Source organism: Rattus norvegicus, chromosome 6 (genome assembly GCF_036323735.1).
Source record: "Rattus norvegicus strain BN/NHsdMcwi chromosome 6, GRCr8, whole genome shotgun sequence".
Taxonomy (NCBI): Eukaryota; Metazoa; Chordata; class Mammalia; order Rodentia; family Muridae; genus Rattus; species Rattus norvegicus.
This window is the reverse complement of record NC_086024.1, coordinates 12,564,901-12,590,216: the sequence shown is the minus strand read 5'-3', so window position 1 is coordinate 12,590,216 and position 25,316 is coordinate 12,564,901. Positions and strand designations below refer to the sequence as shown.

General features: G+C 45.5%; 1 protein-coding gene across 2 annotated transcripts in view; it reads left to right on the top strand.

Moving 5' to 3' along the window:
* The window catches only part of Msh2 (mutS homolog 2), a 59,167-nt gene extending 36,318 nt beyond the window's left edge, over positions 1-22,849 (top strand). Inside the window, exons 9-16 of one of the 2 annotated variants that reach the window (XM_039112994.2) lie at positions 8,658-8,781; positions 9,612-9,762; positions 11,510-11,607; positions 15,095-15,256; positions 16,159-16,363; positions 16,878-17,125; positions 18,666-18,841; positions 22,476-22,849. In XM_039112994.2, coding sequence (XP_038968922.1) covers positions 8,658-8,781; positions 9,612-9,762; positions 11,510-11,607; positions 15,095-15,256; positions 16,159-16,363; positions 16,878-17,125; positions 18,666-18,841; positions 22,476-22,643 — 1,332 coding nt within the window. In that variant the 3' untranslated portion in view covers positions 22,644-22,849. Of the gene's footprint in view, positions 1-8,657; positions 8,782-9,611; positions 9,763-11,509; positions 11,608-15,010; positions 15,257-16,158; positions 16,364-16,877; positions 17,126-18,665; positions 18,842-22,475 lie in introns of both variants that reach the window. The other variant, NM_031058.2, reaches the window with a different exon arrangement.
* The last annotated feature ends 2,467 nt before the right edge of the window (positions 22,850-25,316 follow it).

The window sequence follows — 25,316 nt, the reverse complement described above, 5'->3', positions numbered from 1 at the left end:
CAACCACAGTCGTCCTGTTGCCAGGCCTTCAACCAAACACATCCTGCTTGGCAGCCGCTTTGTACTCAGTGTTTTAACCTTTCTCTGAACCAGTCATCTTAAGTACAGCCTTGCAAAATGGCGTTACTGCTGCTAAGCTGGGGTCTTTCACCTTGTATTGGAGTTTTCCATCTATTATCCTTTGTAGGACTGGATTCGTAGAAAGATATTGCGTAAATTTGGTTTTGTCCTGGAATATCTTGGTTTCTCCATCTATGTTAATTGAGAGTTTTGCTGGATACAGTAACCTGGGCTGGCATTTGTGTTCTCTTAGGGTCTGTATGACATTAGAATCTTCTGGCTTTCATAGTCTCTGGTGTAATTCTTATAGGTCTGCCTTTATAGTCACTTGACCCTTACTGCTTTTAATGTTCTTTCTTTGTTTTGTGCATTTGGTATTTTGACTATTATATGATGGGAGGAGTTTCTTTTCTGGTCCAATCTATTTGGAGTTCTGTAGGCTTCTTGTATGTTTATGGGCATCTCTTTTTTTAGGTTAGGGAAGTTTTCTTCTATGATTTTGTTGAAGATATTTACTGGTCCTTTGAGCTGGGAGTCTTCACTCTCTTCTATACCTATTATCCTTAGGTTTGATCTTCTCATTGTGTCCTGGATTTTCTGTATGTTTTGGGCCAGTAGCTTTTTGTGTTTTACATTATCTTTGATGGTTGTGTCAATGATTTCTATGGTATCTTCTGCCCCTGAGATTCTCTCTTCTATCTATTGTATTCTGTCGGTGATGCTTGTATCTACGGCTCCTTGTCTCTTCCTTTGGTTTTCTATATCCAGGGTTGTTTACCTTTGTACATTCTTTATTGCTTCTATTTCCATTTTCAATTCGTTCACCTGTTTGATTGTGTTGGGATTTTTGTGTTTCCTTTCTAAGGGCTTCTACTTGTTTACTTGTATTTTCCTGCATTTTTTTAAGGGAATTCTTTATGTGTTTCTTAAAGTTCTCCATCATTATCAAAAAATGTGATTTTAAATCTAAATCTTGCTTTTCCGGTGTGTTTGAATATCCAGTATTTTCTTTGGTGGGAGGTCTGGGCTCTGATGATGCCAAGTAGTCTTGGTGTCTGTTGCTTAGGTTCCTGCGCTTGCCTCTAGCCATTGGGGTTGTCTCTGGTGTTTGCTTGTCTTGCTGTTTCTGGGAGTGACTTGGCCCTGCTGTAGGCCTCTGTGTCAACATTCCTGTAGAAATGCTTTCCTGTTTTCTTTCAGCTTTTCCTGAGAACACGTGTTCTGATTTCAGGTGTGTCAGTGCTCCTGAAGACTGCCTTCCAGCTCTAGGCGCTGGCAGGAATCAGGGATTGCTCCTAGGTCCTTGCACCCAGCGGGCACAGTTGGCACTATGCGATTCCCTCTTGGGTCTGGGCTGTGGGCAGAGGATAGTCTCCTCTGACTTCTCAGGAGTGTCCACACTTCTGAGGGTCCAGCTCTCTCCCCCATGGGATTTGGGTGCAGGTTGCTGTTTGTCTGGTTCAGTTCGGTCCTGGGCACACACCAGAACTGTGGGTACTGGCGGCTGTTGGTTCCTATTCCCTGTGTCCAGAGGCACTCTGCAGTTTCCCCTTGGACCAGGGATGTGGGCAGAGGTGTGCAGACGTGGCAGTCTGTCCTGCGGTCTCAGGATGTCTGCACTCCTGGATGGTCAGCTTTCTTCCCCACGGGATTTTCTAGGGTTTACTCTTTATCAGCCCCTCGTAGGGAGTGACTAGAAGGCAACCCCGAATGTCTATAACAAGCAGTTTTTATACTTTTTAGGGGTACAGGTAACATCAGCAAGGTTACAGTTTAAACTTATTGGCTAAGCATATTGACCTTTGAATCTATTCACTAGCAAGCATATGACATGCATTTGAACTCTATCTGGGACCAGAGGGTCAGGCGACTATCAGTACATTCTGCAGTTTTCAAGAACATCCCTGCTCCTCCTGAGACCTGTGGGTGGAGAATGGAACTTGGCCTAGCCTTGGCCTGAGGCGGTGGGTATAAGGCTGGTAAAAGCCCCTAGGGCCCTTCACTTCCTTGTTTTCTTTTTTCTTTATCTTTTAATTCATTTTTATTTCATGTGCATTGGTGTTTTGTCTGTGTGAAGGTGTCAGATCCTCTAGGACTAGAATTACAAGCAGTTGTGAGCTGTCATGTGGGTGCTGGGAATTGAACCTGGATCCTCTGGAAGATCAGCCAGCGCGCTGTGTGTGTGTGTGTGTGTGTGTGTGTGTGTGTGTGTGTGTGTTTTCTATGTGCATGCAGGTATTTGAGGAAACCGGAAGAGGGCTTTATGTCCCCTAGAACTAGCGTTAGAGGTGGTTGGGATTCCCCAGGAGTCAGTTTTTCCCACTGTCTGCATCATGGGAGTTAATCTGAATCACTGTACTTGCGTGGCTTTCTCCAGCTGAGCTTGCTTGCTGCGTCTCTACAGCCAGTTCATATCTCTGCTTAACTCTGGAGTATAACAGTGTCTTAGCGTGCGTGCCCCCTGCTGCTGTGATAAAGACCATGCATGACCAAGGGTCTGTTTCACCTCACAGATCACTGTAGGCTGTGGAGGAGTGGACTTTACTGAGGTGCTCCTTCTCACCAGCTCAGTTTACTTTCTTATATACCTCAGGCTACTGTCTAGGGATGGCACCACCCACAGTGGGCAGGGCCCTTACACAATCGCCATCCTCCCGTGGTCAGCCCTTAGGGGCAGGTTCTCACTGCTGGGGTTCCCTCTTCTCTGGTGACAAGCTCAGGTGACAAGCAGCCACCAAAACGAGTTGAATCCTGCTCTTGTTCTTCCTTTCTCTTTCCTGGACTACAGTTGAACACAGGCTGGGCCTTCTGCCATTGTCAATGCCCCCTCTTGTCGGTCAGTATTTCTTCCAGGGATTGTATGTGCATATTCATTCACTCACTCACTCATTCATTCACTCAGTCAGTTCAATTTTAGCTTCCTACTATCTTAAGTAGTAGGTATTTTTTAATATTTCCCTAAATGTCTTAAATATTTAAATTTCCATATCTAAAGTTAATTAATTGAAGTTTGTTTGGTGCTGGGGAAGGAACCTCAGATACTGTGCATGGTGGTCTGTATGCTCTGCCTCTGGGCTCTGCCTCACGTTTTCTCTTGGGTCCTTGGTTGTGCACTGTGTCTTGTTGAACCTTTGTATTTGTACATGCATGTGCATGTATGTCTGGTGGCTTGTTTCCTCGTGCACTTTACATGTGTGGATAGTCAGTTCTCACTTAGCTGAACTTTGTGTGAATCGTGTGCTTCTTCCCCGTCCTCGACCAGCTTAGCTCCCAGAGTCACTGGCCCACTTAGTGTTGGGATTAAAGGCGTGTGCACCCCTCCAGCTGCAGGGAAGCTTTCTGGACTCCTTCTCAGCTCAGCCTGGGGCTTTCCAGATCTATCGGGATGAATGAACTTAAAACAAGATGCACAAGTGAATGCTGGTGGCTTAAAGAAGAAAAGCAAACAAGAATGGAAGTGTTCTGTGGTGTTTTTACTGAGATTAGAAGTTTTCACCACGACAGCCTGGGGGTCAGTACCAGGAGTAGGACAGGCGAGCAGCTCCTGTGGCGGGGATGTGGCTCTGGGCTGTTTCACCACTGTCCCATTTTCATCTTCAGATGAAGGTGACTCTTTCCAGCCAGCTGAAATGTGTCATTTATTTTGGAAGTGGTACACATAACTTTTGTTCCCATTCTCTTGGCTTGGATTGATTTAGAACCCCATGTCTGGTTCTGAGGGAAGCTAGGAAGGTTGCTTTGCTAAAAACAAAACAAAACAAAACAAAAAGAAACCCAATAGTTTTGATCACAGTAGAAACAAGGGCCATAAAAAGCCAGTGCCTAGCATCCAGACTCCATGGTCAGGGTGGAGGGTGTTCTGCCTTCGCTCCTCCTCCTCCAGGGGGGACGGATGCAAGGCCTCCTTGTTGCTGAGGCACAGTGAGAGTTACCGTTGCTGTACAAAGCACCGGGACCAGAACACTTGGGAGCGACAGGCTCATGTGGCTTACACTTCACATCTTTGAGGGAAGTCAGAGCAGGAACTCAAACAGGGCAGGAACCTGGAGGCAGGAGCGGATGCAGAGGCCATGGAGGGCCTCACTAGCTGGCCAGTCATGGCTTGCTCAGCCTGCTTTTTTATAGAACACAGGACCACTAGCCTAGGGATGGCACTGTCCACAATGGACTGGGCCCTCCCTCATCAATCACTAATTAATAGGTCTCACCAGACCATCCTGGAACTGGCTATGTATAGAGAGGCAAGTTTGGCCTCATGTACAGAGAGTTACTGCCTTGGCCTCCAGAATGCTGGGATTACAGGCTTGGGAACCATGTCTGGCATGAAGCAGACATTGAAATAGTCTCCCTGGTTTTATGTTGGAAAGTCTTCACTTGGCGTTCGTTAGATGGAATTTTTCTCCAACTGATGTTTGGAAAAGCTTGCTTATAATATTTTATCTAATACTTCTGGGGTAGTGGGGCTTTTATAACGTAATTATCTAAAAAATACCCTGGGCTAGAGAGTTGGCTCAGCAGATCGTGTACTTGTGCTTGTAAGGACCCAGCTTTGGTCTCCGGCACCCACAAGGCATGGCAGATCATATCCAGTCCCAGGGGACCCCATGTACTTTTCTGACCTCCAAGGTCACCAAAGCACACACGGTAGGTACCACCAGGCAAATCACTCACATCATAAAATATGAAAACATATAAAACCTAGAAAATCTTAGTATCTTTTATATTTATTTGTTTTCTAATTTCTTCATCTTTTGCTGTGCGTCCTCTATAAAGGTTTTCTACTCTTTCAGAATTGGTAATGTGATTTCAGACCGTCTCTGGTGTATCGGTGAGTCCTTTAGTGACTTGGCTAAGGTCCAGCCTTACCTTTCTCAGTCTTTTATCCCACTACGAGCTCCTTGCTTGTCTCTCTGTCTGTCTGTCTGTCTGTCTGCCTGCCTGCCTGCCTGCCTGCCTGCCTGCCTGCCTGCCTGCCACCTTTGCTGATCCAGTGGCTCGTTTTAGTGCCGAGGTAGGTGGTACTGTTTGAAAAACAGTGACTAAAGTTCTGAGCCCCATGTGGGCGAGTGGCAGGCTGCTCGCCGAGGATGCCTATGGGATGTGCTTCCTTTAGCCACATTTATTTCAGCCACATGAAAGGCCAAGTCATTTCCCCCTGCAGCTCTTTCTCTATTTTTGTTTTAAACATGTATTTCTACATACTTTATTTATGTGCGCCTCAGTGTGTATGTACAGCATGCAGGTGCAGGGGCCAGAGAAGGTCAGAAGAAACATGGCGTCCTCTAGAACTATAGTTACAGGTGGTCTGAGCCCCATGTGATCCTCCATGTGGATGCCGTGAGCGCAGGAGCTGAACTTGGGTCCTCTGTGAGGGCTGTTAGCTGCCCAGCTCCGTCTCCACAGTCTTCCAGCAGCCTTTGGACGGCCTTTTCTCATCTGGAGAAGGATTCGAGGCTTTGCCTCATCGTCACTTTTCTATACGGTGGGCTTGAGGAGGGGAACTTGGCCTGGCCCCTGCTTTGCCTCTGCCCTGGGAGAAGCAACTTACATAATGTAGCACACTTCCAGTCTTTCTTGACAGCACTGGGATTTCTTCTCCCCTGCAATTGATCCTTATTTCTGGATAATCTTCATTATATGTTTAACCGAGTATTAGTACTCTGTTCTATCGATGAGTTATGTAAAGAGAACTGTCTGGAGGCTTTATCAGGAAACTGTGGAGGCTTTATCTAGCCTGTATGTTTATTTTGCTTCTGTTTCATCATTTCCATAAATTTCTGGTAGAAGAGCTGTGTCAGAGTAAACACATCCAAGTCTCATTGCATTTTGCCCTGCCCCTACCTTTTTTGTGTGTTTTGTGTTTCAAGACAGGGTTTGTCTGTGTAGCTTTGGCTGTCTTGGAACTCTCCCTGTAGACAAGGCTGGCCTTGAGCCCAGAGATCTGCCTGTTTCTGTCCTCCGAAGGGTGGGATTAGTGAGATGTGTGTCGATGTGTCTAGCCACCGTTCTTTTTAAGCATCTACCAACTTCACTCTCCAAAGGCGTGGCTGTGCCTATGTAGTTCAGGAAGCCTCCCTAGCATCTGCAGTTTCTTTTCTTAGGTGGGGGCAGGAAGCAGGAGAAAAGCTGCTGGAATGGCTGCCTGCATGGGGAGAGCTCAAGGCTGTTTAAATATTCATGTCCTTTATTACAGCATTTTCCTCTGTTCTCTACTGCTCATTTTAGGTGCTTATGCCTGCTCTCTGATGACCCTAGTACTTTCCTGATATGCAGAGAAGTGCCCCGACAAAAAGCTTTTACGTGTTTATATTTTTGGTTAAGCTGTGGAATACTTTTCATCTTTAAAAACATCTACTCAGAATTTTAGCTTTTAATATTTCATATATCTGGAACATGCTTTATTTTAAATATTTGACTCACTTTCCGCTAGCTTTCTGTAATTTGGTTTTTTCTCCTGTGTAGTTCACTTTGGGAATGTGAAGATGTGCTCTGATTAAGTGGATGATAATTAGGAGCAGTTTATCTCAGCCTTATTTAGTGAATGTGTTTCTGTCGACCCGTTTTAGAAAACTGACTCACTCTCATATTAAGCTTTTATGTATAATTGTCTATTTAATAACTTTTAATGCCTGGTACAGATAGACTTCTTTTTTAAATGTTCTTTTGTAACTTTATTTGTTTAAATTTTAGTCATTTGCTTTAAAAAAAAATAAAAGAGCAGTCACTAGGCTTGAAGAGCCATGAACATTTGAGTCTCTCTGTCTCCATGGTTTGCTCCTTGACTAGGGACCAATTCCCTTAATGCTCAAATCAGTTGTCTTTTTAAAAGTCTGCATAATAAAGACTTAAATTCCATGTATGTGCTTTTAAAAATGAGATCCAGTTTTCATCACACTCTCTTGCTGGTTAATAATAAAATAGGCAGACATGGTGCCACACACCTCGACTCCCAAGTATTCCAGCAGCAGAGCTCAGCAGTTCCAGGTTCAGTGCCCGTCTGCAACCAGACTGTGAGCGCTGTCCCCACAGCAGTAGTAGCGTTGGAGCAGCTTACAGAGACAGCGCCTAAGAGTGCCATGGCTGACCCCAGCATTCACTCTCCTCTAAAATGTGTCATTAAGTCATGACACTTTGAGCTGGATGTTGATGTGCACTGGAGAGGTGGAGGCAGGCAGGTCTCTGTGAGTTCGAAGCCAGCCTGGTCGAAAAAATGAGTTTCAGGACAGCCTGGGCTACACAGAAAAAATCCTGTCTCAAAAACAAACAAACAAACAAACAAACAAACAAGTCATGAAATGTTGATGAGCTTTAGGGGTTTGAGGCAGGGTCTCATGTACCCACAACTGTGCTCCAACTTTGTATACAGTCCTGGATGACCGAGAACTCCGGTTCTCCCTGCCTCTCCCTCCCAGGCAGTGAGATGAAGGTGTGCTGCCATGCCCAGCTGAATTGTGTTTACTGATTTTGCTGTGTGGGTGTGGTATATATGTATGAGCTCTAGGGATCTATCTGTCCTCCTGCTTCTGGGAGTTACAGGAGCGCAAAGCCGTGTCTGGTTTTTATGTGGTCACTGCAGCTTTGAGTTTAGAAAGTGCTCACAAGTTATCTGTCTTGTAAACTGGGGCCTCAGCTGAACTTCAGTTTGAAGAAAAATTTTCAGGTCGTTGGTTCGTTCATTCGTTCATGTTTAGTTATCGTGTTCCTATGTAACCTTGGCTGGTCTGGAACCTACTGAGTAGACCAGGCTGACTTTGAGTCACAGAGAGATTCTCGTGCCTCTGCCTTCTAAGTGTTAGGATTAAGGACAAATGCCACCACAGATTTTGAACGTGTATACACATACACGTGTTTATTTGTGGAAGGGCGGTGCAAGTATACCATTCATGGCACAGCTACAGAGGACAACTCTGGTGTGTCATTTTTCACCCTGTACCACATGGGCTCCAGGGATGGGACTCAGATCGCCACACTTGGCAGTCATGAGTTCTTTTACCCATGAGCCACCTTGCCTGCACTAGCTAGATACAGATTATTGATTTTATGTATGTGAGTACACTGCAGCTGTCCTCAGACACACCAGAAGAGGGCATCAGATCTCATCACAGATGGGTGTGAGCCACCATGTGGTTGCTGGGAATTGAATTCAGGACCTCAGGAAGCGCAGTCAGTGCTCTTAACCGCTGAGCCATCCCTCCAGCCCCCTAGATACAGATTTCTAAGAGGTGTTTTGGAGGAGGTGCTGGGCGTGGAGTGCTGTGCTGAGTTGGGGCTTTTGAGGCTCTTCAGGCAGATCTTTGGTTTGGAGAAAGCACAGTGTGGTGATGGCTCTGACGACTGGCCCTTTCTTTAGCACTACCTGAGGAACTGTAAACAAGGTAACTGGACAGCCACGCCATGGTCTGTGGGTCTGCTTCCATGGGCAATTCCTGTGTATCTTTAAGTTCCTATTGAAATCTGTCAACACGTAGAAGGCTACTCACAGTGTTAGCTGAATGTGTTAGGGATGGTCGTTCCTGCCAGCGTTAGCCAGATGGACACAGGTAGAAGAAATAGCTTCGTGAGGTCTATCTTCAACCGTTTGTTTGTTCCTCTTGTAGGTGGAGAACCACGAATTCCTTGTAAAACCTTCATTTGATCCTAACCTGAGTGAGCTAAGAGAAGTCATGGATGGTCTGGAGAAGAAGATGCAGTCCACCTTAATAAGTGCAGCGCGGGGTCTTGGTGAGGCTGCCCTGTGTCCCCATGTCCCCCAGTCCTTTCTCTTTTCACCCCGAGAGGGCACGAGCTTTGCTCAGACTAGTCCTGTATCTAGTATTTTTTTTTTTTTTTTTTAGTGTGGTGTAATAATTACTTTGAGTAAAATTATGAGCAGAGGCTGTGATAGAAAATTTGACAGATCTTAGGTATAGAAAGTTTAGCTAGCAAATCATTACTCTCTCTGTGAAATTCTTGTCAGAGTCAGATTTTGGTTTAGAAACTGCGTTTGCCCGCTTTTAGTTTTACCCTAGGCTTCAGACGTGCTTTGGTTAAAAAGAGGAGTTTGGCCTGGGCGGTGAGCAGCCCAACTCCTGAGTGGGGAACCTGGCTCACATGATTTCTCCTCTGAGCTCCATGTTGAGCCACTGAGTCACGGCACACGATTCCACACACTCCATACACAAATAGATAAAGTGAGGAAAAATAGATGAGAAATCTTAGGCAAAACTCCATAAGCAAGGGCCTTCTATACCCATTTTCATAGACCTCCAACATCTGAAACAGCATGTGCTCCCCACCACCGCCATCTTGGGTGGGTTCACGCATATGAAAAGCAGCTTCTCCCCTGTCAGGAGCCAGCATGTATATGAGAGGTTAAGGTTTCCATAGGAATATTATACAGTTTCCCAGTGAAGTGGGATTTGAACCTTTCCCAGTGAGCTAATCCTGATTTCTAGTATGTTGTATGTTGTCTTGTAAGAAGTATGTTGTACTAATTAGATGGTTTTTGATCATTTACACTGAAAAGTGGCTTCATGTATTTATTACCTAAGTTTTTTCTTTTTATCATAAAGGATTGGACCCTGGCAAACAGATTAAATTGGACTCCAGTGCACAGTTTGGGTATTACTTTCGTGTAACCTGCAAGGAAGAGAAAGTCCTCCGCAACAACAAGAACTTCAGCACCGTGGATATCCAGAAGAATGGCGTTAAATTCACCAACAGGTCCGGAGCCTGCTATTCTCTTAAGCTTCATGGCTTTGATTGACAAAGAGGTTTTACTTTATTTTATTGTTCACTGTTTGAAAAGCTTTCAACCGAGAGCCATGTTTTGCTTTCTTCCAAGAAGCTAGTAGATTTTTCAGCACTGTTAGCCAGGACGGGTACTTGTTCCTGTGGGCCCAGTTCCAAGGAGGCTGGAGGATTGCAGTGACTTCGAGCACTGCCAGAAGCTGGAGAGACAGACGGCTCAGTGCTAAGAGCTGCTCTAGAAGACCAGGTTCACCCACGTGCTGTCCCACAATTGTCTGCTAACTCCAGTCCCAGCGGGTCTGACAGGCACTCTGGCTGTCAAGGGCAACAGGCACACACAGAGCACGCATGCATACACACACACACACACACACACACACACACACACACACACACAAGACAAAACACCCATACACTCAAAAAAATACACAGCCAAGAGTGGACCCCATATATATGTTTTCTGTATGGGAATACTAAAGAGTTAAAGCGAGGAGGCCACAGGTCCCAGAACAGTACAGAAGGAAGGTAAGGCTCTTCCCGTGGGACTTTTAGAAATAACCTTTCCTTCCTATGAATAAGTTCTGTCAAAAACCTCCTGGCCTCAGGTGACCCCTGACCCAGGGAAAGGTTTTCAGTACGAACATGAAGTAGCTGCAGCACAGTAACGGCCTCAGGAAGTCTGTGAAATATCTCCTTAAACTGACCTACCATACGCTTAATTCAAACAGCAGGGCTTTCTTTCTACGTGATAGATGGTACCAAAATTTTCCTAGAAATAGGAAGGAGGGGCCGGAGAGATGGCTCAGCATTTAAGAATGCTAACTGCTCTACCAGGTCCAGAGTTCAAGTCCCAGCACCTACATCAGGCAGCTCATGGCCACCTCTAACCCCAGCTCCAGGAGATCCACGGTCTCTGGCCTCTGCAAACATCTGCACGCTTATATACACACTCTTCTGCAGACACAAATACTTTTTAAACAGTTTAAAATAATAGAAATAAATCTTTTAAGAAAAATAAACAGACAAAAAATAATTAAAGCAGAACCCAGGGGGAAGTGCCTCTAACGGACAGAGATGGTCATTATTTTGATCTATTTCACGTTATTTAAAGGAGACGGCCCAGCCGGGGAAGACAGTCTTTGTGTCTGTTGCTTGGGGTAGGATCTCTCTGAAGGAGCGCATGTGACCTGGCACCAGCCTGCCTCTTCTGCAGGAGTCTCGGTCTGTGACATGCTCATGCCGTTTCTTCAATTCCTTTATTTGCGTATTCCATAGTAATCTTTCTGTGCTGTTTTAGGCCCATGGCCAGGTTCAAAATTGTCGTCTTGACCAGCTAGTTTGGTCTACTTCCCTGAGTCCCATGTTTTCCTCTTAGTTACTTTTCTCTTTTAAAAGGTCTACATTTAGTTATGTTGTGTGAGTGTGTGTAGGGGGACACATGCACTGTGCATGTGGAGGCCAGAGGATGACCGTCTTCTCCTGTCCTGTGTGCCCTTGAGATTGAACTTGCCGTGAGCCTCACCAGCCATGGTCATCCCTTTTCTTTGATGTCAGCATTTTTTGCTAAGTCTGCTTTCAGTTTTCTAAAGCACTTTTTATTTTAACCTGTAATTTTCATTGTTCTTATGCTTTATAAGACAAATCTGGATATATTTATGTAATGCATGTGACTTCTGGCAGGCACTTTGATACTTTTAATAATGATTTGATTTGCTTGCAGTGAATTGTCTTCTTTAAATGAAGAATACACTAAGAACAAAGGAGAGTATGAGGAGGCCCAGGATGCCATTGTTAAAGAAATCGTCAATATTTCCTCAGGTAAACTTGGTAGTGCATAAAATGTTTGACTGTGTCCTGGTTTTCCTAATGGAAAAGCGTCGCATGTGTGAGGATAGTTTTCTTCTGTTTAACCTGGGTTCTCTCTTCACATCCCTCGTGGGTCCTGGGAGTGAACTGAAGTACTCAAGTGGCTCGGCCATCTCACTGGCTTTTAGGGCTTTTTCTTACCTTTTCTTTTTTAAGAGTTATTTGTTTCATGTATGTGAGTTCACTGTCACTGTCTTCAGACACCAGGAGAGGCACTGGACCTCATCACAGATGGGTGTGAGCCACCATGTGGTTGCTGGAAATTGAACTCGGGACCCTGGAAGAGCAGTCAGTGTTCCTAACCGCTGACTCTAACCGTCTCTCCAGCCCATCTTTTTTTTTTAAAGGAAGGCCCTTTCTGTGCTGTAGCTAGTCTCTAATTCTTTTTTTTTTTTCCTTTTTCTTTTTTTCGGAGCTGGGGATCGAACCCAGGGCCTTGCGTTTGCTAGGCAAGCGCTCTACCACTGAGCTAAATCCCCAACCCCGCTAGTCTCTAATTCTTACTCGAAGTCCTCCCTTGCTTTTCATCCTCTCAAGTACGGAGACTGAAGGTGTGAGCCACTGTTCAGTGTTTGTTTTAAGTCATTGCCTGGGTCACACTGTAGGGTTTGGAAGTAAGTGTCACTGTAAAGCAAGTGCGGACCACACACGCAAAGCTGATGGTGATCTGTGTGCTGCTTTACAGGCTTTCAGTCTGTTCTCGGCACAGCCCTGGAGGTGTTGTTTTTGTGCTTAAAGGGCAAGCGTGTGACTTGGCGGTATGCATTACTTGCCTGTAGAATGGGTGAATATGTTTAGCTCAGGGTAGGTAGTAGTGTGTTAGGCTGGGGACCTAGACATGAACTTACATCCAGACGGAAGGTACAGCAGTGACTGGGACAGATGGCACGCGCCCAGGTGACTCAGAGCCACAGCATACTGGAGTGTTCCAGCCCCAAACATTAACCTGCCGTGAGAACAGGAAAGCATTAGACAAATATGGACTGAGGGGTGTTCTTCTTCATGCATGGACTCTTTACAAATGTTCCTTTCAAGAAGCATAAAGGACAGCCTCTGTCCAAGATTAAGGAAGACTCACAGGGACAAACAACCAAGTCAAAGGCCCAGCCACTGACTGACTCCAAGGCAGAGGTGTGGCTGAGAATGGGGCTGTGATACCACCATCATGTTCTAGGAAAAGGCGGGAAGACGGCCTTTCTCTGTGGGCTGTGAGCTAAGTTATCTGGGCGTGGTGAATCTTTTAGAAAGCTGTCTGCACGCTTTAGTTCTGCTAAGTCAGAAGGACAGAACTTAAGTTCTGTTTTAACACCCGTGTGTGTGGATGGGCGCTCTGTGAAGGCTGAGCTTCCGCTCTGGGATGCAAGTAACGGAAGCACAATAATCTAGTTGATTTGTGCACTTGAATCTAATTTGCATTTTAAAGAGCCCTGTTAATAAAATACTGTTTATTTCAATGACGAATCTTCCTCAGAAAAACAAAACAAAAACTGTTCATCACCGGGTAGTTAAGGCTCTGGGTTTTAACCTTTGAATCAAGAGCTTTATACTTGAGATCAACTGATTTTTATGCAAACTTCTTATAAAATTAGATTTTCCTTCTTTTCTCCTTCTGTCCCTCTCCATGGGCTCCGATTTTGGCCCAGGCTAGTCTCAAAGTTGAAAAAAAATGCTCTAAAAATATTATAGGGCTTATGAAATGGCATAGTGGGTAGGGGTGGTTGCTTTAGACTGTGTGACCTGGGGTTTCATCCCAGCCCCTGCATGGTGGAAGGAAAAATCCGACTGCCCCTAAAGGTGAGCCCATGTCACAATACCTAAATGCCTAATTTTTTTAATTTTAAAAATTTTATTTTGTTTCATTTCTGTTTTGTTTGAGACAGCCTTAAACATTGCAGGCTAGCTTTGAGTTCATAACCCTCGTGCTTCCAACTCCTAAGTGTTGAGACTGCAGTCGTACGCACCGCATACGTGCAAGTGTCTGCAGAGGCCAGAAGAGGGCATTGGAGATGCAGGCAATTGTGCGCTACCTGGTGTGGCTGCCAGGAACTGAGCTCAGGTCTTCCGCAGGGACAGCCAGTCTTTTTAACCACTGAGCCGTCTCTGCAGCCCTGGTGTGGTTGGGATCTTAACAAGTGTAAGGGTTGTAATAAGGAGTGGGAGGATAGCCCAACTGTAAATAGAGCGTGTCCACCACCAATCCTAGCAGTACACGCTCTGATCCCAGCACTGTGGAGGCAGAGACAGGTGGATCGCTGTTAGGTTACAAAACAGGACAAAACATGGTTTTATAATATGATGAGATGATTATTTTATGTAGGCATTTAAAAGTTAGTTGTTATCGGGGTTGGGGATTTAGCTCAGTGGTAGAGCGCTTGCCTAGGAAGCGCAAGGCCCTGGGTTCGGTCCCCAGCTCCGAAAAAAAAAAAAAAAGTTAGTTGTTATTAACAGGACATTACTTTTATGTGGAAAGGGAATGAACAGTAAGTAGTGTGGGCATGGTACACACACCCTTAATCTCATCACTCGGGAGGCAGCAGCAGGAGACCTCTCTGAGTTCACACAGTCACCCAACATATCTAAAAAGACAAAATTGCAAAGTCAAGATTCCAGCCGTTTAAACACAAAGCCATGGATAATCCAGAAATTAGGAGGCAGGCAGGCAGCACTGCACTCCATTAGCACAGAGACTGTTCTTTGACTCTGACCCTTGTTGCCGTCACACGGTTTATGCAGCCTTAGAATCAGGTAGGTTTGTGTGGTAGCTTTGGCTCCAATGCTGTGACACAGTGGAGTCTTGAATGTGCTGTGTGGGCACAAGGGATCCCCTCACTGAAATCCTGCTGTGCATGCTGACTTGACAGTGAAACTGCCTATATTCTTGGAATCTGTGCTTGCCTGTTGCTTATGATAGTTTTTTTTTTTTTTTTTTAATAATGGTTTTGTGAGTTTTCAAGACATGGTTTCTCTGAACACCCTTGGCTCCTTGACTGTCTTGGAACTCACTCTGTAGACCAGGCTGGCCTTGAACTTCAAGATCCTCCTGCTTCTGCCTCCTGAGTGCTGGGATTGAAGGTAACATGGCCACCACAGCTCTCCTGTGATCTTAACCGTGTTGTCATGCTTTCCTAACCTTCCCAACTTTAGGGGATGTGCTTTTCACTAGTTGATTGGGATTTCTGTAAGGAAAGACCTTGCTGTCTGTTTACCAAGCTTGGACAGATATAATGAAACATTTAACACCGGTGATGTTGAGTTTCAGGGCTTTTCAGATTGTTATAGCAAACTTGTTAGTTTTTTAAATGGCCTTGAGCTGGTCTATTATAAGGGTCTATTTTACTGTGTTGTGTTTCTTCAGGCTACGTGGAGCCAATGCAGACGCTCAATGACGTGCTAGCTCACTTAGATGCCGTCGTTAGTTTTGCTCATGTGTCAAACGCAGCTCCTGTCCCCTACGTGCGACCGGTCATCTTGGAGAAAGGAAAAGGAAGAATTATATTGAAAGCCTCCAGGCATGCTTGTGTTGAAGTTCAAGATGACGTTGCATTTATTCCAAACGATGTGCACTTTGAAAAAGATAAACAGATGTTCCACATCATTACTGGTAAAAAAAAAAAAATTTTTTTTTTTTCTCTTCCTAATGATGGAGTGGAAGTATGCTTTAAGTTGATGAGGCAAGTCTCTCTCTCTGGCATTAAAGAGTGTATTGCTCTGGGTGATCATACATTCAGATCCTGATTGGAAGGAAGGCAGACTTTTGGGGGTGGCTAAAGTTTAGGAGATAATGTATGGATATAGAACTCAGGCACTGACTCCAGAGCCAGTCCTTGGAGGTATGGTAGGGTTTGTCTTCTGGGAAAGCTTAAGCCTGGGCCAGCATGTAAGACAGGCATGCGTTCTTCCTCTTTTAAACGGTGGCTTGGCTATTCTGAGACAGTGACTAGGACCAGAGACTAGAAAACAATAGGGAGTCACAGTGTGGGAATTACAGCCACATCCTGTCATTTTCCTAAGTGGGTATTTAAATGTTAACCCAACCCACACGAGTAAATTGTACATTTGCCAAAAGAAGGGTCATGTTGCATGAGTTTTTAAGTGATTAGAGGAGTTTGCCCAGACTGGTTACTGATAACTAGCCATTTATTGATGAGTACAGTCGCTGAGTGGTCAGTTGGGTCTGCGCGACATCATTCGATGAGCCTGTAGGTGCCTGTGAGCCAGGGGCCATATGTCTGTGGTAGCCCACGGCGAAGCTGAACTCAGCTGTGTTGCTTTATGACTACTGTCCTGTTAGAGGGCTCTGTGTGGGCTTGTCTGATGAAATGGTAAGAAAACTGCATTTGGTGCTGTGTGGACAGTGTTCATGCATGTTTTTTGATGGCCTGTGGGTGGGTGTCTGATTTGTATATCATTACGACTTAAGTAATTGTCAGTTGTAATTTTGGACTAGTAGTAGCTTAATTGTTAGTAGAAGAAATCAGTGACCTTGCATATACACCATTCTAGGTCCCAATATGGGAGGAAAGTCAACATACATCCGTCAGACGGGGGTGATTGTGCTCATGGCCCAAATTGGGTGTTTTGTGCCGTGTGAGTCAGCAGAGGTGTCCATTGTGGATTGCATCTTGGCTCGAGTCGGGGCTGGTGACAGTCAACTGAAAGGCGTCTCCACATTCATGGCTGAAATGCTGGAAACTGCTTCTATCCTCAGGTATGTCTCCTAGTTCCCTGAAAGTGTGGCCCTGTTTTGTATGAAACACATTTGCAGATTTGTCTATAATAAGCCACGGGCATTCTTAGTTCAGTGTTTGTTTGCCTGTGAACTGACTGTATTCTATCTTAAAAAGCTGATTGGAACCTGGGGGTGATGGTTGCTTGCCTTTAATCTCAGCACCTGGGAGGCAGAGGCAGAAGCAGAGGCAGGTGAAGGTGAATATTTGTGAGTTCGAGGCCAGCCTGGTCTGTGTAATGAACTCTAGGATAGCTAGGACCGAAAAGACAGACCCTATCTCAAAGAGGGGGGGAGGGAGAGGGAGGAACGGGAGCGTGGTTCACACATGAAAACCTACCAAACCCACTAGTGTGATTTATATGTTCTACTGCTTTGAGTTTAACAAATAGTACTGTGCTACAGATATCCACAACCTCTGGCTCTTTTCGTCTCTGTCCCCTCTGCCATGGTGACCCCTGGACTACACTCTCTGTCATGTGATTATGCATTTCAGGTCGGCAACCAAAGATTCCTTAATAATCATTGATGAGCTGGGAAGAGGAACCTCTACATACGACGGCTTTGGGTTAGCATGGGCCATATCGGAGTACATCGCAACGAAGATTGGTGCCTTTTGCATGTTTGCCACCCATTTTCATGAACTTACCGCTTTGGCCAGTCAGATACCAACCGTTAACAATCTCCACGTCACAGCGCTGACTACCGAAGAGACCCTGACTATGCTTTACCAAGTGAAAACAGGTGAGCTGCTCAGCTCGGCGTGGGACGTGGGTCTGAAGCAGTGTTGGTGCATCCTTTACTCTCCGGTGGCATTAATCGTCTTTATGGTCTTAGGTTTTTGTTTTTGTTTTTGTTTTTTTTTTTTTTGTTTGTTTGTTTGTTTTTCTTTTCTTTTTTTCGGACCTGGGGACCGAACCCAGGGCCTTGTGCTTGCTAGGCAAGCGCTCTACCACTGAGCTAAATCCCCAACCCCTGGTCTTAGGTTTTTAAGAACATAGTTCACCTCTGGCTTTCTAGTCTAGAGACAAGCAATATACATTATCTTTATCAAAATAATAAAGGGGGTACAGGGAGCTTAGTTTATTACAGCTCTGATTGTAGGGGACTATACTGACATCTTTCAAAGGATCTATTTTCTTTTTTTTTTTTTGTTCTTTTTTTCGGAGCTGGGGATCGAACCCAGGGCCTTGCGCTTCCTAGGTAAGCGCTCTACCACTGAGCTAAATCCCCAGCCCCTCTATTTTCTTTTTAATTAGTGTATTGTGCCTTGTGTGGAGGTCGGTGCACACAATACACGGAGTCTAGAAGAGGGTATGGACCCTCCTCAAACTGGAGTTGTGACCACCCAATCCAGGTGCTGAGAACTGAACCAGTGTCCTAGACGACTCTACGATTTAACCTGAGGCAGCCATCTTTCTGGCCTTTTGTGGCCTTTAGACCTGATGAGTCCAGTGGCTCTGGAGTCTGCTATCCTCTGGTGTGGCGTCCTTTCAGAAAGGCTGGTGACCGTGGGTCTAACACCGCTCAGATTACAGAATCAGGGGTGCTACCCTCCATCAGGAGTTTCTGTATCGTGGATGATTGGTTCAGATAGGGGTTTTCACGTGTCTATATTGAGTCCCATGAAAGTACTTCTGTTTTATTACTGTCCACATGTCTTGATGCTGTCCTTCTTAGTTTTGCCTCAGCGGGAGTTAGAGTCACTATGTCCGCATTATTGATACTGTAGTAGATCTGGCCTTCAGCCTGACACTGTTCTGCCTGTACGTTATTTGTGTGTTGTGTAACACAGAAGTGGTTTCCGAATACTTATGGGCTACGTGAGTCTGGCCTGGATAGAAAGAGTACGTTCACCGGCCCGCCCATTGTGGGACTTGACGTGGGTTGACTGTGGTTTACTCTTGTTTGCTCCAAATTCCAGCTCTAGATGGAAAGCATGGGGTGGGCAAGAGAACTAGTTTGCTTTAAACAGTTGGGGCACAGCCGAGGTGCAGCTGTGCCACGCAGTGTCACTCGTGCCTACACACGGCTGTGTCCTAAGTTCGTTTGTTACTCAGGTCCTTTCACCACTGCTGGTTTGCAGTAAGGCAGAACAAGCGAGGGTGTGAGTCTCATTGTTGGTGGTTGGTTAAAAGGTTTATCTGAAGTGCTCTGAACCATTTGGCTAACGTATTTGAAATATAAAGTTATTACATTTTCCAATGAGGCAATAAGCAGGATATTCTATTTACATAAGTGCTGTTTCTTTCCTCCTCCCCCCACTCCACCCCTGTCTCTGTAGGTGTCTGTGATCAGAGTTTCGGGATTCATGTGGCTGAACTCGCTAATTTCCCTAGGCATGTGATAGAGTGCGCCAAGCAGAAGGCTCTGGAGCTTGAGGAGTTTCAGAGCATTGGGACCTCACAGGGACACGATGAAACCCAGCCAGCTGCAAAGAGGCGCTGCCTGGAAAGAGAGGTGGGTTGGGGGCCGTGAGTCACAGGACCTCTGTGTCCTTGCGGGTCACGACTTTCCCCGTAGGACTGCAGTATTCACTTTCCGGTCATTCTTACTGGCTCATATTTCTCAGCATAACCAAAACTCCATCCCTGGGTTGTTGTTGTTTGAGGTAAGGTCTCACCATATAGCTCTGGCTGATCTACAACTCACTGTTGAGACCTAGATGACCCTGAACTTGTAGAAATCTGCCTGCCTTTGCCTCCAGAATGCTGGGATTAAACATGGGAACCACTAAACCTCTCAGCCTCTTCCTTTCCCTCCCTTCCTCTGTCCCTCCCTCTCCTCCCTTTCCCATATCTGTACCATTCTTCCTATGAAGGAAGGTTGGAGCTGGAATATATTCCTGTGTAGAGCACCTGCTTAGCATGCAGGAATCTGCGGGTCTAGTTTCTGTCTCACACACACACACACTCACTCACTTCCCTCCCAGAACACCACCGAAAGTTCTAGATATGGTAATGGGAGTAAAGAGTGAATAATGTAAACAAGTGTGCATCTAGATTTAATTCTTTCCTTTTTTCTTTTTTTTGGAGCTGGGGACCGAACCCAGGGCCTTGCGCTTGCTAGGCAAGCGCTCTACCACTGAGCTAAATCCCCAACCCCTAGATTTAATTCTTAAAGCTATAGATGTCATTTGATAAGTGTGACACCAGCAGCAAACACGGTTCGAGCTCCATGCTATTTAGAATGTGTGTGAGCAGTAAGAGCAGTGTGTGTCTTCGACTTTCTGAGGAGAGCTGATCGTGGGTGGGCAGTGTTTGTTACCAGAACTGGATCTTCTGTTGAGCCTTCTCTGTAGGTAAGGGGTCAGATTTAGATGTTCACACAGTGCTGCAGAGTATCTCTACTCTAACTTGTTTCTTTTTAACAACCACAGGCTTGCACAGTAATAAAGAACTTCACTGCTGCCTCGTCCTGGCAGCTTCACAGTGCCGTACACTGTGACAGACCTTACAGGGGCACACATTGTGACAGACCTTACAGTGCCGTACACTGTGACAGACCTTACAGGGGCACACATTGTGACAGACCTTACAGTGCCGTACATTGTGACAGACCATACAGGGGCACACATTGTGACAGACCTTACCAGGGCATATATTGTGACAGACCTTACTGGAGCATACATTGTGACAGACCTTACAGGGGCATACATTGTCACAGACCTTACAGGGGCACACATTGTGACAGACCTTACAGTGGGCACACATTGTGACAGACCATACAGTGGGCACACATTGTGACAGACCTTACTGGGGCATACATTGTGACAGACCTTACTGGGGCATACATTGTGACAGACCTTACAGGGGCATACATTGTCACAGACCTTACAGGGGCATACATTGTGACAGACCTTACAGTGGGCACACATTGTGACAGACCTTACTGGGGCATACATTGTGACAGACCTTACTGGGGCATACATTGTGACAGACCTTACAGGGGCATACATTGTGACAGACCTTACAGTGGGCACACATTGTGACAGACCATACAGTGGGCACACATTGTGACAGACCTTACTGGGGCATACATTGTGACAGACCATACAGGGGCATACATTGTGACAGACCTTACAGGGGCATACATTGTGACAGACCTTACAGGGGCATACATTGTGACAGACCTTATAGGGGCATATATTGTGACAGACCTTATAGGAGCATACACTGACAGACCTTACAGAGGCATACATTGTGACAGATCATACAGGGGCACACATTGTGACAGACCTTACAGGGGCATACACTGTGACAGACCATACACACATTGTGACAGACCTTACAGGGGCATACACTGTGACAGACCATACACACATTGTGACAGACCTTACAGGGGCATACACTGTGACAGACCATACACACATTGTGACAGACCTTACAGGGGCATACACTGTGACAGACCATACACACATTGTGACAGACCTTACAGGGGCATACATTGTGACAGACCATACAGGGGCACTCATTGTGACAGACCATACAGTGGGCATGCATTGTGACAGATCGTGCAGGGGCACACATTGTGACAGACCTTACAGGGGCATACATTGTAACAGACCATACAGGGGCACACATTGTGACAAACCTTACAGTGGGCACACATTGTGACAGACCATACAGGGGCACACATTGTGACAGGCCTTACAGTGGGCACACATTGTGACAGGCCTTACAGTGGGCACACATTGTGACAGACTTTTACTTGGCATGTTTGTAGCTTTTACTCAGTGGGCCTTTTTTTTTTCTTTCTGAAAGGATAGATAGTTGTTATACAAAAAGGAAAACTATCCTAACTTGCTCATAATTTTAGATGTGGAAGGTTGCCCTCCTGGGCATAGAATGGTTTTGTATCCTTACTTCCCTTCATATGTCAAACTCACAGGTCCTGATGACTGGGATTCAGCAGGACTGTGTTACGGGAGTCCTGGTTTCCAAGAAAACGGAAACTGTACACTTGTGTTAGTATAAGACATGTGTGAAAAGTTTGCTAAAGGAGACCACGCACTCTTACTGTCATTAGTATAGGCTTCTGGTCTTCTGTTTTTCAGACAGTACATTTTTATCCTTACAGTGCTGGAGCTTGACTTTCCCTGAGTGACGGGTGGGGGAAGAGAAGGTTTGTGTTTCCTTGGTTTGTTTGCTTGTCTCGCAGCACATGTCAGAGGACAGTTTTCAGGGATCAGTTCTCTGTTGCTATCCACCATGTAGGTCTCGGAGATCAGATTTAGGTGACTAGGCTTGCCAGCTCCTCATGTGATTTTAAGTGGAGAAGTATTTGCTTTTCCTGTTGGATATTATGTGCTTCTTGCCTGTTCAGTACTTGCCTGTTGTCTACACGACATGTGGGTACCAGGTGATTCTCCTGTGTGAAATGGGCCATTTAGTTCTTCACATGCTGTAATAAACTACATAGTCCTGACGTGTGCTTAGACATGCTCTAAGTCTTTGTATCCCTGCAACAAGTGTGTGAAGCTGCTAATATTGGTATCCTCATTTTTAGATGAAGACTGTGAGTTAGGAATCTGCCCCAAAAGTTGTAACCGTGTTCCTTGGTACCGCATTGAACAGTAAATGAAAATGGGAGTGTTCCATGCACATACGCCATTTGTGTGCTTGGAAGAGAATGTCACTGTTTCTTCCCTAAAATTTTCCCCAAGATTAAATTCCGTGTCAGTAAATCACTTAAGAGCTACTCAATCCCTTGTCATCTAAAATTACAATAGAAATGTCTTATAAATAGCTTGCTCTGGAAAAGTTCATAGCAACCAAGGACTTTGAGATTCTCAAAATTGCTTACCCGTGATAAAAATGTTTGTTAAACATCTAAAGCACGTTTAGATTAAAATTAGAGAAAGAGTTCATTGCTTGTGCTGGAGAGGTGGCCCAGTGGGAAAGAGCACTTACCGCTTTCCCAGAAGCCTGGTGTTTGGTTCCCAGCCACCCACGTCAGGGGGCTATGATCATCTGTAAATCCAGCACCAGGAGATCCAACCCTGGCATCCAAGGCCCCCATGGACTCGTGTCACACACACACACACACACACACATGAATATACTGTAATGACTTTGGAACATGTGTTTTTCAGCAAGGTGAGAAGATTATTCTGGAGTTCCTGTCCAAGGTCAAGCAAGTGCCCTTCACTGACTTGTCGGAGGAGAGCGTCTCAGTGAAGCTGAAGCAACTGAAAGCTGAGGTGCTGGCGAAGAACAACAGCTTTGTAAATGAAATCATCTCACGGGTAAAGGCTCCGTGAGAGGACAGTGGAGCGAAGCCAGTAGGGAGAGCTCGCCCTTACCCTGCTGTTTCCTGTAGTACTTAACACCAGAACCCGGGGAGCAGTGTGCTGAAGTATTTAGTGATACTTGAAACATGACGGTCTATAGCTGAGTACCGTTTAAATGGGCATGGACAACTTTGAGCACTATGCTGAATTTTATAAATAAAATCATGTAGTTTCTAGATTTGGGGTACCTTGCATTTCTTGCATTATGACTTTTGTATACATTTACTCTAACATTTACCTGTAGACCTTGTACAGATAACGAATGTCAAAACAGAGGCCTTGAAGATCTGCACACACACAGTACATAATTAAAAAAAAAAAGCCTAGTGGGGTAGCACTCACCTTTGATCCCAGTACGGAGGAGGCTAGCCTGATCTATGTAGTGAGACCCTGTGTATATATCTGAATATATATCTTTCCAAAGTAATTGGGTGATGGGCCAGGGAGAAGGGCCAGAGCTGAGGGAGGAAGGAAGGAAGGGAGAGCTACAGGAACCGCCTCACCATGGGGGATGGTTAGAGTCTGGTGAGGATTGGCAAGGGAGTAGAGAGAGGGCACTCACACGCCAGCCCTCAAACAGTAAAAACCTGTGCTTCCTACCCTGGCTATACATCTAAGAGAGAGAAAAATACAACCAAATGACCACACAGACACCAACGGTTTCATTTTTCATTTGATCCAAAGGTCCAGCGTCCTAACAGTGGGTGAGAGTATGTTAAAGTGTGGTCTGGATGTATGAAATAGTCTATTCGTGTTAAGAAACCAAGTAACATGGGAAAGACTGGGCTGAGTCTTGAAAGTGTGCTGAAAGACAGACAGCAGTCACCGGAGTGCACCCATGTTAGTCTGTACGATGAGTCTGCACAGGTGGAGTAGGGAGCTGTGGTTGGGGCTGGGGAAGTGGTAGCTGCCGGGTTCAGTGTTTGTTTGTCCTGGACGCACACCGAAGCCATCCAGTGGACATGAATAGTCATGTTAGTGAATTGTATCAGTAAAGATCACTTCACCTAAGAGAAAAGGTAAACACAAAAGGCTTCTAGAGCTGGGCATGGTGGCACACACACACCTTTTTACCTTAGCGCTCGAGGGTAGAGGTAAGCAGACCTCTGAGCATGGTGAGTTCTGGGGCAGCCAGGGATACACAGACTTCCCCAATTAACCTATGTAAGTGTACTGCCTACTACACCCTCCTCAAGACCTGATCACAATTTTAAGTGGCAGTGCCCACTGTTGGTCAGGATATGAGGGAGAATTGCTCATGGGTGTGAGCTTAAAATTGAAACCATGGCGCCGACATTTAAAATATTCTATTATCCCAGGGCGCATTAGAATGTCCATGAAAGCTGAACAGAAATGGACTATAGCTCCACAAAGTGACATCAACAGACCTTCGAACAGGAGTCAAGAGAGACAGAAAGTGCTCCACCCTCCCCAACTTACATGAAATTTAATTTTTATTGCTTGTTTTATGAGTGTTTGACCTGCATACATATATACACCACATCATGCCTGGTGCCTGTGGGGTCCCAGACAAGGGCCTAGGATCCCCTGACTGGAGTTATACACAGTGGGGAGTCCTATGTGGGTGCTGGAAATCAGACCCCAGTCTGCTGAATTCTCTCTCCAGGCCAGTATGGCATTTAAGTGGAGGGTAGAACTGTGTTCACAGCAGGGTGTGACTAAAATAGAAATGACTGAGCCAGCAGAGTCATCCTGGTACGGTGGACTTTTTCCCAGGGCCTCTGGAGAGAGAGTACCTTAGTGGCTTCGTGGGTCTTCTTTTGAAAATTACTGTTAAGATGGGCAGTTTCATTTCATACGTATAAATTTTGGTGTGAAGATAATTGAAAATTTAACCTGGTCTTTAAAGTGTTGTTTATTGTGCTCTTTCTTGCCATTGGCTGGCTAGCTTTTCTTTCAGGGGTACCAAAGGCTTAGGAAGAAGGCCAACTTGAGTAAAGTGTGTGTGTTTGTATTTTATATTTTGAGATAGGATCTTTCGATGACAGGCCAGGCTGGTCTGGAGCTGTAGATCCTCCTGCCTCAACCTTCACTCCTGTGCCACCACCAGCTGCAGGGGGATTATTTGTTTATTTACTCATTTATTTCTTGAGACAGTCTCACTCTAACCCTGCTGGCCTTGAGCTCATAGAGAGATCCTTCTGCCTCTGTCTCTTGAATGCTAGGATGAAAGCACGCACCGCCATTCCTGGCTCAGCCAGAGATCTTTATATAATTCAAAAGCAATTTTTAAAGTGAGCTGAAATATTTTCATCCCTTGGATGGCTGTGAAAGGGTGTTTTTAGATTGCTGTACAGAAGCATGTTGAAAATGGAAATCAGCTATGGTAGACTTAGTTGTTAGGGCTACAAGAGACCGAGTCCAAGACAACAAGCAATCTTGGAAGCTCTGAAAGCATGGCTACTTCCATACTCTAAAGGAAGCTTGGGGTTCAGTTCTAAGACATTTTAAAAAGATGATTAGGATCCTGGGGACTGGAGTTGTATCCCTCACATACGCATCAGACCAGGCAGGCCCTTTGGAACCTAAAGCAACCTAGTTTCTGTCCTCCCAAAGAGTTGGGCTGGAGAGATGGCTCAGTGGTTAAGAGCACTTGTTGGGGCTGGGAGAGATGGCTCAGCG